Source organism: Belonocnema kinseyi, chromosome 8 (assembly GCF_010883055.1).
Source record: "Belonocnema kinseyi isolate 2016_QV_RU_SX_M_011 chromosome 8, B_treatae_v1, whole genome shotgun sequence".
In the NCBI taxonomy this organism is placed as follows: Eukaryota; Metazoa; Arthropoda; class Insecta; order Hymenoptera; family Cynipidae; genus Belonocnema; species Belonocnema kinseyi.
In genome coordinates this window covers 37,497,407-37,516,484 of record NC_046664.1, presented here as the reverse complement: position 1 = coordinate 37,516,484, position 19,078 = coordinate 37,497,407, and the positions used below count along the sequence as shown (strand labels likewise).

Below are 19,078 nucleotides of genomic sequence, written 5' to 3'. Positions count from 1 at the left end.
GCAGCATCAGTGGTACCGGCACAGCAGTGGCAGGCACACGCCAAGTGCGGAAAACGGAGGGCAAAAGCGTGCGGATTTCGCAGATCGAGCCGTTCGAGCGGCATGTTTAACGGCAGTACAAGGGACCTTTCCTTTCCCTCTGACGCCTGGCTCCACCCACACGCTGCCGCTGCAGCAGCCCTTGAGGCGCACAATCTGGCAACACTGGCAACAGTGGCTCGCTATAACCGATATTGTGGCCGTGGATTGAATGGAGGGGAACTAGCTCAGGTCAAATCTCCCCACCCCCGACGCCCAGCTCGGCAACCCCTCGGATCTCATCCGTGCCGCGTGCGACCCCTCAGCCCCCTCCATCGTGACTCGCCAGTGCCGAGTGCCCTTCCTGCACGATCTCCCTCGATCCCTGCCCTCTGCCTCTCTCTGCCGATGAACGTTCTGCCTCCCCCGCCGGCCTACCGCATCTCGTCGTCGACAGCTATGCTAGCCATCGGGTCGAGCGCCCCACTCCCTCGTGCGGCTTGTCACGGTGTTTGTGTGCCCGTGCTTTCGTCGCGTATCTCCGTCCCACTCCGTATGTCGCGCAACCTCCCACCTTTTCGTCACGATGACTACCACTACAGACTACTGCATTCGTGTAGTAGTAGTATTCACTACCTATGCTATGCTGGCTAATGCTGCTACTACTAAACCACCAGAACCACCACCACAACTATCACCACTACCAAAGCATTGGGTCGACAGAACAGAGAGAGACACATGCCGTAGGCACTGATTGTACACAGCCCGTAGGCTTAACGACCTCTCACTAGGCAGTATTACTTTCAACCGTTTAGCGCGCGCTGCTAATGTCGCTCGCAGTGGCCTGACCTGAGACTCAGTCCAATCTCTTTCGCCACAATCTTTAAGAATCTCATGTTTTTTTACAGTTTTACTCATCCGTGATGCTGCTCTTCTCCTGCAAAGCACAACTCGCATTTGGGTTCTCATACTCTGTCCGTTACAGACAGACTAATCTGACTGAGTAGCGCAGCCACCGGATATAAATAAAGTTTAAGAGAGGATAAGAGGAAGGGTGCAAAAGAGAAGAGAAAGGGAGAATAGCAATATAGAGAACGACTGAGAGGGAAAGAGGTCGAGACCAAGAGCGAGAGAGACAGACGAAGAAGGAGAGGAAGAGAGTGAGAGAGAGGAGGAACGCGGTTTGACGTTTCTTCCGGCGAGTCCAATGAGGCGCCGCGCGTTCGACCCCGAGCGTTGGATTCTACACTGAGTTCGAGAGCACATACTACGTCGAGCGCCGACGCTTACAATCACGCCACTCGGAAGGATCGGTGTGTACGCCTCCAGTGCGCTGAAGTCTGAACACTGACAGTCGGTCACCGACGACGATGCGGTGATGTTTACGGGTAAGGTGATGCGCTCTAACGAAAATCGAGTGTCCTCACTCGTTCGTGCAATTCTTTAGTGACAATTGACGTGATTCAAAGAAAAATATCATTGTGTGCTGTGTGACAAATATCAGTGCTTATATACTTTGTGCCATCCACTTTTGGATTATAACTTTACAAGTGCTCATCACCAGGAGAATTATGCTACCTTTTCATCTCTAGGGTAAGTTTATATTTATATAGTTAATAAGTTGTTTATGAAACTTTTGCCAATTTTTGTATTAACAAATTGGCAATTAGATTCGAAATTCCAGTTGCAAAAAGAAAACATTTTTCTGTAATAAACTTTGTTGATAATAATAAACTTTCATCCAAAGTTGCGGAATAGTTTTTAAATTTTTGTCCGGCTTCCTCGCTCCGACACGTGAGCGAGGGGCGCGTAACTCAATTCGAATTCAAAGTTCGCGCCGATTTTAAAATCTAAGAACAGCCCTAAAGCTGGTAACTTCGACATAAAATGCCAGAAAAGTATAATAGAGTTAAAACTTTCGTACAAAGTCTTCAGATTGAAATTTTCTTGTTTGCTGTATTTTCATTTTTTTTTAATGAAGAATTAAGTTTAAAAATTGGAATCTAGGTTATCTATTTTAACATCCATGAACCAGAATGATAGGTAGTATGTGAAAATTTCAGAAATTCATTAAAGAAAAATTCTCATTGTCAGTGAAAGGTCAGCTTTATAAGAGGATTGGAACAGTAAGCATCAGCTTTTTTCGCGTCATCAAATTGAAACGACAGTAATGTCATCTCGTGTTTAGTCTACCTAGATTTGTTTTCGGTTTATCAAAACTGAAGAGATTTCTGTCATCCAAGTCTCAGGCAGATACTGTGTATGCATTTTTATTGCCTCGAGCTCTGGTATCGCGCTTTCACAATGGTTAACTGTTCTAAAGATTTGTCGCTTTCATCCCATGCAGCACTCGAGTGAACCAGAGCCGAGTGTCTCGTTTTATGGGGAGAGGAAAAGCAACGCGGAAAGTCACGTACACCGAAATGTTATTTTCGCACCAAACAGAACCCGATGTGCACTCTGTACATTATGGAAATATACAATGTATTGTTTACGCACGACTACCCGGTATTTAAATTTCATTGGCGTGCGATTATTGCATCTTTTGCATTTTACTAAAACTTGTTGCAATTTTTATTTCCCAATAGAAGACGCTATTAGTTTGCGAGAGTAGCTGATGACCTTGAGAATATATCTACTGCGATTTTTGCGTTACATTTTTTTCTGGTTTTGCTTAACTGTTTTTATCAAAAGTCTCATACTTTCAGAAACTTTCTTTGTCCGGAGAATTTCTCTTTGTCCGAAAGGAATCTGTCAATTCTTCTCAGAAAATAGATAGCGATATAATTCCAAACGAAGAGTTCATTGACGCAAGCTACTAAAAGGAATGCACTTTGCGATATCTGGGATAAAATATGAAAATTCAACTTTGATATTCTGACTTCTTATGAAACTTAGCATTATTGTATTTTTATTTTTCTAATTCAATTTATAAAAGTTAGCAGATAAATAAAAACTGACAAGACGATTAGTGGCGGTAGTGATCGTGTCAACAGTGACTTTCAGCGCTTCTGTCAAAGTGCCATCTGAGAGGAATTACGACGCGTGCAACTTTTCTTCCACTCGTGACCTTAGTATCGTTTCCTTTTTCTTCCATGAATGCATTAATAAATAATTTATTAAATGCTTATCGTTTCGTGCAGGTGACTGAAAATACATGTCATGAGTTGTACACGTAAAAAAAATTATTAAAAAAAGTACGCAATTTCTTGTCAAGTGATAAGCGTAATCTCCGCTAGCTGTCGTTTCCTTATCACTCGAAATAAAATTTATTATTTCAATTCGATCAAGAACGACTCGACGGTACGTCACGTATAGAATACACAGTAAGCATAAATTATTGTGTACTCTCTACGAAATACGCAATGGTCACCCAGTGACGTAACTAAGAGGGGCGCTGGATAGGAAACAGACACCGGCTCGTGCCACTTGAATGACGAGAAGGGGAATTGAAACGCTGTACAATAATTTCAAAAACATTTTCCTCATGACGTCTACACTTTTTCATCGACCTAAAAACGTTTCCTGATCTTTTCCTCGGATTTAATTTTTTCCAAGATGCAACATTATGATTGAAAGAAATATTAAATAAATTCAACGTTTTTTCGTTTTTCTTTGCAGCTTCGACTATAATCTTAACAATTCTTCTCAACACCTGTTGCTTTAAAAAGCCTATGAAGACTCTTTCGTCATAACAGAATAATTATAGAATCCCTAATTTATTCACTTGTTGCAAACGATCCGAGTGTCAGAACCGTGAAAACAGTAATTACCAGGTTAACTGAAATTGACGACACCCTCCAAGGCAACCAACCTTGCAAGCAATCGAGCATGCAACAATAAAAAGAGGCAAAAGCGATTATTTTTCAAACATCACTTCTTGTGACAGCACGCCAAAAATTTGTCGCCCCAAAAATTTTAAATACCTATACATTTTTTTGCAGAAATGAAGTTTTAAGAAAGAGAACTTTTCTGAAACGTTTATCTCTTATCTTACCGAAGAAAGATTAATTTAATGGCATTGAGAATATTATTATTATTTTAATGCAGGGAAATTCATGTTAATGTTTTACATTCGAATGGCAGAGGTTTTTCATTTTGTATATTGAGAATTGTTAAGATGTAGACATTGGTTATATTTGAGTGTTTTGAGTATATTCAGTAAAGACTTCTAATTCGAAGACAGAACGCCAGTGGGATACAATATCAGAAATAGGCATGTTAAAATAAGCGTACTCTCGATACGCGTTTCGTGATCTCAGTGTGTTGGATGGGTGTATCAGGAACGTGAGGGGAAAAGCAAAAGAGACGGTCGAAGTGAGGGGAATAAGGGGTCGAGAAGCGAGAAACTATTAGTATTGGAGGGGATATCCAAGAACCAGACTGGTGTCGCACTCTGACTTGATCCTCCCTCAATTGAGGTTGATCTTATTTGACGATACAGACAGAAATGCTCATTTAGTCATCGGCAAGATATTTAATGATAAAGAAAAATGTCTCCTTTCTGCTTTAAGAATTTTTCAGAAAATATCAATTCAAATCAATTAAATACTAATTTTTGCTACTCTCTCATATTTATAATCCTAATTTTAATTTTTTTTTAAACAATCAAATTCGCTAAACGGCATTGAATACACTATTCCGTATGAACTCTTAATTAAATGTGATAATTTTTACCTCTGTGGGTAAGTTTGTGTGGGAATTCCCTCCAGTCTAGTCTGTAGAATGAGATTGGAATCAAGACGATGATGATCTTTGTGCTTTCACGTCATATTGAAAAATGTTTTCAAGGTTACAACTGACGTTTTAACTAGCAAAGAATTATGTCATAGAAGCGCAGGATTATAAATTTATCTTGGCACGTTGGCGCACTAGTATTGCGTAGGACTTGAGAGTTCACTTTTACTCTCCGCTTTGCAAAATTTGCTGGTCAATGGCCATCTACGCATGATACACCTTCCACAAAAAGGACACTCGAACAAATTATCATACACACTTTCCTTCAATTTTGAGCAACCTACACTTTTTTCTCGCGTGTTTGTTAAAGACGCAAATCTCTGAACAAACATGCATTGCCGAAACCAACCTTATTTCCAATTTAAATATAAAACTCTCTGTAAATCTTGATATGAATCTGTTGATATGTTGAAATTGAAAGCGATACCTTAAACACATCTTTAAAATTTCTGAAAGTTATTGAACATTGAGAGCATTCCTTAAACTACTTTCACCTACTTTTACCATTTGTAAATACAAAACTAGTAATTGAATCTTTAATGGGAGAGTGGGTAGAATTTTTAAGTGAAAAAAGTGTAATGTCGAGAGAAGAAATTTCATATTCCGCATCATTGTATGAAATGTATTCGAAAGTGTTTTTCACCAATCAAGAAATAAGGTCGAAAGGAAATGAAGCGCTCTAACTGGCAAAAAGGCCGAGTTTTCCTATGTGAATATTTCTGTTTGGTCTTCTGGAATCTAGAATGTGTGTTCAATTTGCAAACAGAATCAATTGACCATATTCTTCCAATAGCGGTCTTGGGTGTTTCGAAGTTTCAAGCCTAAACAAGTTCAACAAGTCCATCCAAATTACATTTGCGATGTATAAAGTTTCAGCAAAACAAGATGCGATTGCAATTGTTTTCGCTGATATGTAATACGAATGACACGATGGTAACCAGTCGGCCAGAACCGATTTTGCGGGGTAGGATAAGCAGGAGGTCTTGATTACGTAAACATTATACACGCGATAAATTCCATTTGAAGTTATGAAACGTTTGTTTTGCCGCGACTCATGGAGGTGACGTATACAACAGGATGACAATAAGCGTCCTTCGTAAAATATTCTCTTATGCGCTTTGATGCAAGGTCGGAAAGTAATTAAATTTTAATAATACTTGGTCGAGTTATGACTTCAACATGGTCAATAAGAAGAGATTGATCAGGAAGTGCAAGTCTTAAATCAGTTATTGTACGTTCACTTTCAGACTCTCGAAAATATTACTCTCTCTTCCTAACTATTATTACTTTGTTAACTTTATCTCTTCCTCGTTATTTAATGTTAAAGTCGATCATAGTTTATAGCCAAGACAGCATGTAATCCAACCAAGCTGAACAGTACTCAATTATTGCTAACGTAAAAATGTAAGATACATTTCCTTATTAATGCTAAAAATTGAAATTGTAGTAGGAACCCTTCAATGCCAAAATTCTGTAATGGCCTACTGGTATATATTTTTGTAGGGTCATTCTTAAAGCTAAACAAGGGATGCAAATTGTTCATCCGCTCCTGAATTCGTGAATCTTTTTGTGAAAGATGGTTGGTTAACTTGTGAATAGATCGTTCAACAAGTGAGCACTCATGTTTCTAGCGGGAATGCCACTTTGTTCCTGTGTCGCATCAATCGACTGACACCTGTCAGATGTCATTTACACGCAGAGTCGCGTGCTCCCTAACACGTGCATAAATGCTCTAAATTTTCAAATGTCACAAAACCTGGTATATTAGTGCGAATTATAATGCTTATCTTTATTTCTACGCTTTAATGACTAAATGCCTAATTCATAATTAAAATACTCAACGTTTTTTATCGTACCAATTTACACAATATTCTCAATAATAACTTGAAGAAAGTTACAATACTAACAAAACTTTCTCTGCGCCGAGATGGAAGTATTTAGAATCTTTTCCACTTGAACGCGCCAGATTAAAGGTTTATTGTACAGTCATGAAATATGTGACCAATAATACATTTATTTTTCTTAACTCATCATTGCGTCTTTTCATTCAGACTTTTAAAAACAATTCTGAGAAAAAATAAGAAGTTCCAGAGTTGATTATACGCTTATCTTTTTTGTAATAGTGGTGCGATGATTCAGTAGTCACAACTTGTGCGAGTCAGACTAAAGAAGTACGTGTTAGAGGCATTCAAGGGAGTAACAGTGCAGAAAATAGATCACTTCTTACCCTCGTTCCTCCACATTACGACTAATGAAAACACGCAGTTGCTCACTTCATAGTTCTACTCAATAGCAAGATGTGTTGAAAACCCAAATTAGTTACCATTTTTTGAAAACGTACAAATTACACGATTTTTTATTTTGTTAAAAATAAAAATGTAGGATTCTGTTCTCTTATTATAAAATATAATTTTTCGTGGTAACAAAAAGTGCACCTAATTTTTGAGAAATGATGATTTTTTATTAAGTCTTACTTAATAGTTACTTTCAAATTTTTTCTTGATTTATTACGTTTTTTCTACATATTAAATAATATCTATATTCATCTCCTTTTACAAAATTATCAAGAAAAATGTAAATTTTCCTGTTTAAAATGAATTCCTAAAAACGCAGATTTTCCAAATTCCAATTTCGGTAGAAACTTCACTGCGAATCGCTGGTTTGAAAATAGATATGCTGGCTTATATATAGTCTTTGGCTATTGACGGACCTTGGCCGCAGACCAATTACAGCACTGATTTCGAGCACGCATACTTAAATGTACTTCGTTGCTCATGCATAGCTGGGAATAAATTTATACAACATTTTTCTCAAGATTTCAAAAATGTCGAAAAATATTTTCGTTAATTCCGTTTTAATTTTAAATTGAAGATTTTTCTATTCTAGCCTTGCATACAAATAATTATTATGCCCCAAGCGGAAGTTGGATTTAAATATATCGACGTTCAAAATACTTTTCTCGATCCGAGTCCCCATCCTTTTCAAAATTTCGTTGGTAGGGCAGATGTTGCTTCCGTTCTGAAGCGTCAACCTCTTGCATCGCATATGTTAACCGGTCGAAATATTCAGCATCCTTCGTGGAAAATGAAGGCTTTTCTATTTTAATAAATAAATAATAATTTAACTCAAATAATTTATTGAAAAGACAAAATCGATTTAGAAGTTTCTGTAGGATGTTAACCTTTATGTGAAATAAAGAAGACTTTAGATAATAGAATAATTGGATACTTATAATAAAACGTATATGCAATAGAAGATAATTATGCGGAACCTAATTAGTCTTTTATAAAGATATCATCTGCATTACCGGATAATGAAGATAGCAATTTGAAGCATGTGCGTGTTAACCTGACTATTTTGTTCTCTTCACGGTCGGTTACACTGTCTCTCTTTGAAATTCAAATGTGCCTCAATTTTAAAGTGATCCAACCAATGTCATTATCTCAAGATCAGGTGCTTTATTTTCATTTAAATCGAGACCAAATCTGATCTTAGCTCTTAATAAAATACAACGAAAGTTGTAGTACTAAATTATAAAGTTCTTTTACTAAATTTAATTCGATGTATTTCTTTGTACTATCGATAAGAAAAAAAAAGTAATAGGGTAGAATATTATAAATAATTTTTCAAATATTTATTGCCTTTTTTATATGTTTATAAATTACAGTAGTTAACAGGTAGTAAAGCAAATGATTTAGCGCAGAAAATAGGGATAACAAAGAAAATGAAGGGCAACAGACAGCACTATTAGGAGACGCAGTCGGCTTCGGTGATCGCCATTGTGGGGTAGTCGGCAATAATTTACAGCTTCTCTCACGCGGCGGCGCAAGTTACAAGGCTTTTGTTGCGTGCCGAGTGGGCTCTAGTTGACGAAATATTGACATCCAAGAATAGAAACCCGTAGCAGAGTCTGACCCGATGGAAGGAGAACCCAACGGAAAGAGGGGATGTTGACTAGGGGGAAAATGAGAGGTTAGGTTAGGTGAGGTGGATTGCATTCAGCATGAATGAAGTAAAGGGGGTAAAACGCGGATGACGTCAACCCCTGAACGCTGTACATGATATTGAATTATTTTCGAGGGTCTTTTGTTCCCAATTTATTTTTATACTCACATTTTTTTACTTTTCTCGTGGCTCACTCACAAAAAGCACCTCTAAAAGTAACTGCAACAAACAAAGAAACACAAACTTCCCCCTTAAGCCTCAAGGGTTTGAGAGTGAAACTTATGAATATATATTAAATTGAAACTTGATATATTTATGTACATTTCTTACACATCATGACCTTGAGCATTGGTATTTTTTAAAGTAATAGACATGATGAGGCATAAGGCTCTTTTTGAAAATCTGACTTCTTCATAATGATTTTGTATTACACAAAGAGTAATTATAAGATTCTCAAATGAAATTTAAGCTTAAAAAGTACGAAATTGAAAGAATTTGTCTTTTTTTTAAATTGGGTTGAGACTTTAGAAAATATTCGAAGTTTTTTTTTTCGTTTGCTTTATTGTGTCTGAGGCATTAAAGACCGTTTGCGGCGTTTCGACTCGAACGGCGCGATGTGTAGAACGCGGTAGGGATGTGTGTATTATGCGCACGGTGTGTGAATAGCGAGCACGTGCATTTCCCACAGAAAAGCAATAGGGACTTCGACGAGCTTGGCCAGCTGGGAAGGAACGGCGGGTCGGGGTAAAGACTCGGGATCGAACCAGTGGCGTAAACTACACACAAAGGACCTAACTATTTTTTTTTAAATTTAACGAACAGTCTACCTTAAAAATAAACGAAAATAATCTAATAGCATAGAAATGCGCTTGACTTTAAAAGGGCGAATAATGCAAGTTATTTATAACCTCAAACTTTAAATACTTATTACTAAATAAATATATTTTGTATTCCTATATTGTGCCTTTTATAATCTCAACCCAATTTCCAGATTAATAAAAAACATAATTTCCACATAGTCACACTGTTTGCTTTCAAAAATATTAAGACTTGATATCGTGAAAAATATAAATAATGAATAATGCAAACCATATTTGCAAAATAGAAAAAAAATTCTTCTGATAAGTATACAATATCGAAGGGACCCCGAGGTCTCCATATTTTACAGCACTGACTCGCAGTGCTGGTTCTGAGTATCGGGGATGCAGGTATAGGGCTTTCTTAGAAATTCTCAAACTTGTCGAAACTCTTGATTTGGGGGGAGATTTTTAGAAGGCGCACCACCGCACCACACAAACAGTAAACATTTTCCTTTTTATCCTCAAACCATCACAGCAAGGAGGAAAACTTTACTTCAGTAGTAAACCGATCTTTCGAATGTCGCAGGAAGAGGTATAGAAAAGCTATTTTAGGAGTTTGTGCATTTTTGAAATAATAGTAATTTTTGGAATTATTTTTTTTATCAAAGAATAATTAAATTCCTTTGTGTTTAAATGAAAGTCACTTATGTATAAAAAAATATTTCGAATAACTTTTAAAGAGTAAAGGCCAATTTTTTATTTAAATTTCGCGCCATAATCAAGTAAAAAATCATGACGTCATTTTCTAGTCAGTTACTAGTAGGAAAACAACGTAAGGTCAAGGCTTATTGTGGCGCGAGATTCGAAACGCAAAGAGTTATTCTTACCAATTGAAGAGCAATATTTTTAAACATTAAATTTTTCTTAATAGAATCTGAAAATGAAAATTATATGAAAATTTGTTCTGTTTCAGAATTTCGGAAGGAGTATCATACCTGTAGTAATACGGGCCATATCACTTCAGAAAACGATAAAATAAAGTATTAAAAACGGCGCTCGTCGGCATAAAGGCTGTGCCCGTGTTATCATCCGGCTATCATAACACGGCACCACCCCAAAGTGGGGGTGGTGGTTCGACGTTCAGTGCCGCGGCAATGGTGGCAGCTGCCACTTCTACGGCCACCGCTACTGCTAGCGTGGTGGCCATGCAGGACCGCCAAGATATCCCCACTCAGTTCAATCAGGTAAATGAAAATCTGTTACACTGAAATTTACTGCACTAGGTTCCTGTTTTACCAGCATTTACCTACATCGAAAGCCAATAATTGTTCTCTTCCATACTTAACCTTTTGTTTTTGATTTCAGAAGTTCTATAACGAGTCGCCAAATCTAATGCGCTTGTCGCAGATGCAGAGCCAACATGGCATCTCCCACCAATCGTACAGTTCGGGGTACGGTCAGAGAGGACCAATGACGGGCATGGGGCCAATCGGAATGAATACTTTTAATAATATGGGCTCGATGGGTCAAATGCACTCTATGAATTCTATGAATTCGATAAATTCCATGAGCAGTATGAATTCTATGAATCCAATGGCTATGGGAGGTATGAACAGCATGAACAGTATAAGCGGGATGAATGGAATGAACGGAATGACGCAGATGAATTCGATCAACTCCATGAGCGCGATGAGTAATATGGGAAACATGGGAATGAGTAACGTAATGGGGCCTAATACGATCCAAATGAACAAAATCAACATGCAGGTTCAGCAGCAACAACAGCACCAACAACATCAACACCAACAACAGCAGCAGCAACAGCAGCAGCAAGGTTATCCAAGAAGATTGACTCCTTACCCGAATCCGGCAATGCACATGGCACAAAAGAGACAACAGGGACCCTACACAAATATGCCCACTGGACCAAATCCTGCAACTATGCAACCGAGTTTCAACAACATGCCCACGAACCAAGTACCCCAATATCCCAGCAGTTATCCTCCCACGAGACCAAACTTTCAACAGCAGTATCCACCAGTTCAGGCCATCAATTCCGCGACAACTGGATTTGTTCCCAATCCTATGATCAGAACCGCCAGCATCAGACAAACTACTCCATCTTACAATGCTCCTTCCCAACCCAACCAATATTACAGCGCCAGTGTACCTGTCAGTATGGGACCGACCACTGTCGGCAACCAGTTTGTTGGTCACCAAACGAATGCAGGATATGGAGCTCCCTCGTCGTACGTGGCCACCAGCCAGTACCAACAGGAAGTCGCCTCGCCGATGAGAACAACGCCAGCGGGAAACATGAACTACCAGCATAGTCCCGTTCCTGGAAATCCAACACCTCCTCTAACTCCTGCCGCTAGTATACCTCCCTACATTAGTCCAAACTCCGACATTAAACCACCTAACTTCAACGAACTTAAAACACCAGTCAGTATGCAGAAAGACGACGAATTAAGATTAACATTCCCCGTGAGAGACGGCATCATTCTTCAACCGTTTCGACTGGAGCACAATTTGGCTGTAAGCAACCACGTATTCCACCTCAAGCAGACTGTTCATCAAACCTTGATGTGGCGGTCGGATCTCGAATTACAACTTAAGTGTTTCCACCACGAAGATCGGCAAATGAGTACAAACTGGCCTGGCAGTGTACAAGTTTCCGTCAATGCAACCCCGCTCATGATCGATAGGGGTGAACAAAAAGTCTCGCATAAGCCCCTTTACCTCAAGGATGTCTGCCAAGCGGGTCGAAACACCGTTCAAATCACGGTGTCGGCGTGCTGCTGTGTAAGTATAAAAACCTAGAAATGAAACTCGATAAGGTGGAAGAAAATTTACACGGGTATTGACATTATTCATATTTACAGTCGCATCTATTCGTCCTCCAATTGGTACACCGACCGAGTGTACGAAGCGTATTACAAGGACTCTTACGCAAAAGACTGCTTACAGCCGAGCACTGTATTACAAAAATAAAAAGGAACTTTAGCAACACGATGTCCAACAACGGAATAAAAACGGAAGCAGACGTCATAGAACAAACAGCACTAAAGGTAAGTGTGGTATCCCGAATCGAGTGTAAGAACCATATTTTTTGTACTATTGAATAGCGACGTTTAATGCCTAGGTGTACTACGTGATATCGAATGTCTAGATATAGAATATATATCAAATCATGATTCTTAATTAAATTCCAGAGAAAGTTGAAAGAAAGAGTGTGGAAATAATGTTCAGCAACAATGAAAGATCAAATTTCCAAGACGTTTTTATAACATTTGATGCTTTTTTCTGACAGGTATCACTCAAATGTCCTATTAGTCACAAACGGATCACATTACCAGCGAGGGGTCATGACTGTAAACACATCCAATGCTTCGATCTGGAATCGTATCTGCAACTAAACTGTGAACGGGGTTCGTGGAGGTGCTCAGTCTGCATGTAAGTTACTTTGAAAGCAATATTACTAAACAATTAACAGTCTATGATTCATTTACAGCAGATAAATATTTCACAAAGGAAATTAATCATTGCGTGTCTTGTTCGCAGGAAACCAGCCCAGTTGGAGGGATTAGAAGTAGATCAATACATGTGGGGCATTTTAAACACAACTTCAAGTACGCCGGACGTGGAAGAAGTAACAATAGACTCGGCAGCTAATTGGAAGCCAGCTAAGATTTTAAATAGTATAAATATAAAGTCAGAGGATGATGGTGACTGCAAGAGAATGATCAAGGCAATGTCACCGGGTAGTATGAATATGCCGACTATGAACAGTTGGGACATGAATCAGGCGATGAGTCCTTACATACCTCCCGATATGAATAGTATTGTTAGCGGTTCAATGATGAACAACACACCTCCTAACTATGGAAACAATAATATCAATCATCGAAACTCATCTGGAGGATCTTACGATATCAACTCGGGCACGAATCCTGCCGGAAATACGGATTATGTCAGTGGAACGGGACCTCTGAGTCATCTCAATGATTCCGTCAACTCTTTGGATCCCCTCAATGCCATGGAAAAGTCGCTAAACGATCAGGTAAAATAATTGTCAATACATCTCAGAATTAAAGTTTACACGAATATATCTTTAGGAACACTTCCGCATGATACAATTTCTAAAAAATTAATTTTACATTTCAGATGCCGCACACACCTCATACGCCACACACACCGCATACTCCTCACACTCCGGGCGGAGGAAATAGTGGACCTCCTAGTGTTCCACCTTCGTCGCAAGAGTCCAATCACAACACATCTGGCAACACGACTACAAATATTAATAATGACTCAGCAGACATACCTTCGGATCTTAATTTCGATCCCGCTGCAGTCATTGATGGCGAGGGAACAGGACAGGAAGCGTTAAACGTAGGTTTCCACTAAATAGTTGCACACTTGATACTATATACTTTAAGTATCGCTCTTATAAATTTCTGTAGGAATTTTCAGTTTCTAAATTTTTCTAAACTGTAACAGAAAATTTCCAGCAATCTTAACTGCATAAAACTCCAGTCACGTGATTTAGAAAATTCTGTTAGAGTTTAGGATTTTTGAGTTACTGTAACTGAAAATTTCAAGAGGCTAACACATTTTTTCGGTTCATTAAGTTTTAATATAAGACGTGTAGTTTATATTTGTCCTGAGTGAGGCCCTGAGAATATGAGTGATGTCAAGACAAAAGACTTATTATTTATTTGTGAAAAATATATAATTTAATTTTTTCACTAAAATTAATGAAATAGACAATATTGTCTCTATATATTACATGTTTGGAGAAATTTACTCACAAAATTGAGATAAAATGTTATTTTATTTTTTATACATAATTTTTGTATGTAAATTTTTTGCACAAAAAATTTGCAACCAAAGAAATGAATTTTCAACTAAAAAATATGAATGTTACTAAAAAAAAAATTATTTCCTAACAAAATGGTTTAACCAAAATAAAAACTTGAATCCTCAAACAGAGAAGATTAATTTTCAAGCAAACAGTAGCATTTTTATCCAAGAAAGTTGAAATTTCTACTAAAACAGATGAATTTTTAAATAAAAAATAGAAATTTAAAAAAAAATTGAATTTTCATCACAAAAAGATTTTATTTTTACTTTTCAATATCAAAATAAAAGTGTTAAACAAGAAACAAATTTTCTGCGGAGATTGTACTTGAATTTTCAACCCAAAAAGACGATATTTCGACGTAACAGTTGCAATTTTATACAGACTCTTGCATTTTTATCCAAGAAAGATGCAATTTCTACTAAGATTGATGAATTTTTTAATCAAAAAGACAAAATATCAAAAAAAATAGTTGAATTTTCATTAAAAAAAAGATATCAATTTGACTTTCCAGCATTAAAATATGAGTTTGTAATGAGAAAGAAATTTTCTATGTGAATAGTTGAATTTTCTACTCAAAAATATGAATTTTCAACAAAAAAAGTTAAACTTAAAAGAAAGACTATTCTACGAAAAAATAGTTGAATTTTCAACCTAAAAAGATTTCAGTTTGACTTTGTCGCATCAAAATTGATGTTTTAAATAATAAGTCAATTTTCTATGAAAATAGTTGAATTGTTACACCAAAAAGATGAATTTTCAACACAAGAATTTTAATTTTTAACCAAAAAGAACGACTTCAGCAAAATTGTTGAATTTCTAAGCAAACAATAAAATTTATTACTAAAAAGGTAATTTTGTGGAGGAAGCAACTACAAAAAAAAATATAAATACAAGGTAAATAAGTTACAAACAAGAATATTATATCAGGGTTACTGCAGTTTTTTTGTTGCGTGTAATCTTAAATTCATATTAAATTTCTTTTCAATTACTGCAAGCCATTTTTTGCATTTGCGAGTTGCGAAAAATTATATACATGAATGAATACCCCCCCCCCCACCCCGTAAAATATCATAACTCATATTTCTGTTATTATTTAGGAATTTTAGGACGCCATTAGTAATTTGCAGAAGCTGCTTCTGAAGATAAATAAAATTTTAGTAAATAGGGTTGTTTCCAACGTCAGATATCATTTTTCCCATAAATGGATCTTATTGTATATAAAATTCTAATTATAAAAACGCCCATAAAATATTTTTTACATATTGCTTACTATTTTTAATTTAATTTTGAAATATGAATTTTTTTATCACGATGTCAATTGTAGGGCCCCTTTGACGTCAAAGGGGTCGGATTCTCCACCAATCACAGTTCAGGTGTCAGTGATTCTCAAATATCTTTTTTTGTGCCGATGTTTTATTTGTTTATCTGCGCATCGAAAGTAGAAGTCACAAAATATTCTTTAAAAAAAATGCCAAAGGAGGGTTTCGTAAAAACCATTAGAGAAAATCTACCGAAAATAAATATATTTATCGTATGTATAAAGAATTAATTGAAAAAGTACTAAAATGTAGTCATGTTTACTGAACAATTCGTAAATACGTACGATTTTAAAGTGTGTTAATAATTTCACTCTTAAACCAAATATTACAACAGGAGAACTTTTTTCGTTACATAATCCTTAATAAATATAGCTATCAAATATAAATATAATCGCGAAAAAACCCTATTTACTATAAAAGTTACTCGGACTTTTCCGAAAATTTCTAACAGTGTATCGTATTAATGATGATTATTTTTTGTTTACAGTTGCTACCAGACGACGTAGTAGATCCAATGGAACTTCTCTCCTACCTAGATCCACCAGACCTAAACACTCCACCAAGCAGTGGAGCCAGTAGCGGAAATCCATCGTCGAGTGACGACATCTTAGCACTCTTTGAGTAAAAGTCAGCTAGCTCTTGCTATTTGACACAATAATCAAATTATTACAAACCCAAAAGTATGGCAAAATTTTTTTGGAAGATTGTAAGACGTCTTCCCGACGTCTTATGTCGCATAAACTGGCGCTAGACTTTTCAGAACGGTTCTCTTACATTAATTTATTATTCACTCCCGAAGAAATTGCATCCGTAGATTGATATCCAATTTTTTTTTATAAACTTTTTAAAAACCTCTTTACCAAAGATTAAGGGAAATTTATTTTAAAGACTGCGAACGAATCATTCTAAGTTGTTGTTTATGCATTGGTAAACTACGAGTGATGGATGATCTTCGAGAAACGCTTTGAAAATATCATCCCAAGCCTCGGTATAAATCTAGCCTTCTGGAAAAGTTTCTCGCTGGAAATGAGTGACCGCCAAGTGTCAGGACCTTCGCTGCAAAAATCTTCCTCTGGAATATTACGCAGCTAACGACAAGAGAATGACAGGGAGGGGTTGCTGAAGGTGCTCTCACCTAAACAATGGTACAAACAATTTTAGCTCTAATTAAAATATACCTATTGACGAAACTAGGGCATATTAGACATAGAACAATGACCTCTAAATGTAGGATAACAAGCGAAAAATGTTATTGCTTGTATGTAAAGACCATACGCATTTCAAACTGAAGACACTTGCGAAACTTCCCATCACAATTAGAAGCTCAAGCTTCAAGTTTTGAGACCTAGTGAAATGTTTCATGTGTTCTTTATTTCAAAGAGATCTACTTACATTCAAGGCCTAGAGACCTACGTCGTAAAAATCCACGTCTGTACAGTGGCTGTTTGTAAATAAGTTTTCCTTCGACTCGGTAAGGTATTATCCATCTATTGTAAAACGCATTGCTTATTTATGAAATAGGACATATTGGTTTTTTTTCTTTCTTTTTTTGAGATAGAGAGAGAGAGAGAGAGAAAGAGAGATAGTAACGGCGAAAAGTACATCTCGAGGAGCTTGATGCTTCCGAGATTTAAAAGATAAAACGACATAGTATAGTATTATTAGTAGAGGCACTATATTGATGGAGGGTACTCAAAATAGGACCTATGGAAGCAGTGACGACAGACGAAAAGGTCTTGATATGTACTTGTAAAAAGAAGATATGTCCATATAGCGCAAGGATCCACTTCTCATCACGTACTTTCTCAGGTCGATAATTTTGCCCTTGTTCGATTTATCGTAAAATGAGATAAGTTTCATGATACTGTACAGTAAAACCTACACATTGTATATTGAATGGTATAAAAGTAGGTTTTAACCCTGTTTACAAGGGGGCCAAAAAACAAAAGGGGGTGACGGGCGTCCTCGCATTCGAAATTCATCTGAATAGCAACGTTTTTTAACTAATGTTGCGAAAGGAATGAAAAATCCAGATATTAGTGACATTTGGAACATTCTTGTAAGCGTTTCGAATAGAAAAAAAAACAAACGTTTAGGCTATTGATGATATCGAAATGTCTGGTACAAGTCTATTATGAATGAAATTTATAAGAAGACACGTATCTTTTAAATTAAATCAAAATGACCGAAGTACTACTAAATGCATCTCTGAAGCTACATCTCACTTTTAATCCACGATGCCCATTCTTACGTACGGATAGCGAAGGAATTTTGACATATTGATGAGACATATTGAGAATATTTATACTCGTTTAAAATATAGACAATCATGACAAATTCAAAATATCATTTGTGTATATATATCTTTAAATGAATGATTTTACAAAGCTGAATTTGGTTTCTGATTGTAGAAACACTTGAGAGATAAATAAAAACAGGGAGATTTTAAATCAGGATAATTCGCAAAAAATCTGTGCGTAAAAATGAGGCTGAACTTGTAAAATTGATCGAAAAAAAAAAATGATTTGATGGTTTATGAGACAAAATTTAATCAAATGTGCCTATTTAAATAATGTACTGCCAGAGTGGCACAGCCCACGACCCCCTGCTCGCGTGGTAGTTATTACATTTATAACCTTTTGTGATTAAAGGAAGAGATATACTTCAAGTGATTCATGTAGATTATACAAATTTTATATAAAACTGTATTTATACTTTAAAGCGCAGTACTATGGCGTACAATGAATTAGTTGCGGTCAAGTTTCTATTTCATGTAACTACTATAACATCATTGAGATTAGATTTTAATAATACGTATATATTAAAGGCAATCATTGTATATTATTTGTACATATGAAAAATAGAACGATAATATAAGAAAAATGGCAAATACTTATTGGCCAGTTACAACAGTACTAATGTGTTTTATTATTTTTTTAAACCTTATTCTTTTTAGGAAATAAGGAAGTATTTTTTAATTTTCTTGAAAGCTGATCTCATTGTCAGAAGTAACTGTATCTTGATAATCCAATGTCGAACTGCGACGTTTCAATGGAATCAATAAAAGAGCATACATCACATACAGGGGTGGTCAGAAGGTTTCGCATAAGAGGTAAAAAAATTTCTCTCTAAGAGTTGATTATTCTGGAAATTCTGTATAAAATAAGCCCTGGATGAAACAAATTTGTCCATTTTTTAAAGTAGATATTGCAAAAATTGTGTAAATTTGAATGTTTTCTTATATATTCAATAACTTCCGATATAATCAACATTTATCAATATTTTCACTCATTTTGATTTTTTTTTCACTGTGTCACAACCGCTTATCAGTAAAAAACATAAAAATTTTCTTATATAATTGCAAGAACTTAATCAGTCATAAAAAACGGTTG

At 36.5% G+C, this 19,078-nt stretch overlaps 1 protein-coding gene across 2 annotated transcripts; it reads left to right on the top strand.

Annotated features, from left to right (window-relative positions):
- Window positions 1–745: 745 nt before the first annotated feature.
- LOC117177743 (zinc finger MIZ domain-containing protein 1-like) lies at window positions 746–18,601 on the top strand. 2 transcript variants are annotated; one of them, XM_033368646.1, is made up of 8 exons: window positions 746–1,611; window positions 10,474–10,744; window positions 10,869–12,305; window positions 12,386–12,571; window positions 12,814–12,956; window positions 13,065–13,563; window positions 13,668–13,895; window positions 16,174–18,601. In XM_033368646.1, exons 2-8 carry the CDS (start codon window positions 10,655–10,657, stop codon window positions 16,309–16,311), a joined length of 2,721 nt encoding a protein of 906 aa, XP_033224537.1. In that variant the 5' UTR covers window positions 746–1,611; window positions 10,474–10,654; the 3' UTR covers window positions 16,312–18,601. The 2 variants fall into 2 exon arrangements, with proteins under 2 accessions (XP_033224537.1, XP_033224536.1); XM_033368645.1 differs by having other exon boundaries at window positions 10,866–12,305.
- The last annotated feature ends 477 nt before the right edge of the window (window positions 18,602–19,078 follow it).

What these genes read in the sequence shown, in the direction of transcription:
- LOC117177743 (XM_033368645.1), top strand. Translation starts at nt 10,655, where the DNA reads ATGGTGGCAGCTGCCACTTCTACGGCCACCGCTACTGCTAGCGTGGTG. An exon ending in CGGTGTCGGCGTGCTGCTGT is followed by an intron (nt 12,306 to 12,385) that starts GTAAGTATAAAA and finishes TCATATTTACAG; the next exon opens with TCGCATCTATTCGTCCTCCA. An exon ending in TGGAGGTGCTCAGTCTGCAT is followed by an intron (nt 12,957 to 13,064) that starts GTAAGTTACTTT and finishes TCTTGTTCGCAG; the next exon opens with GAAACCAGCCCAGTTGGAGG.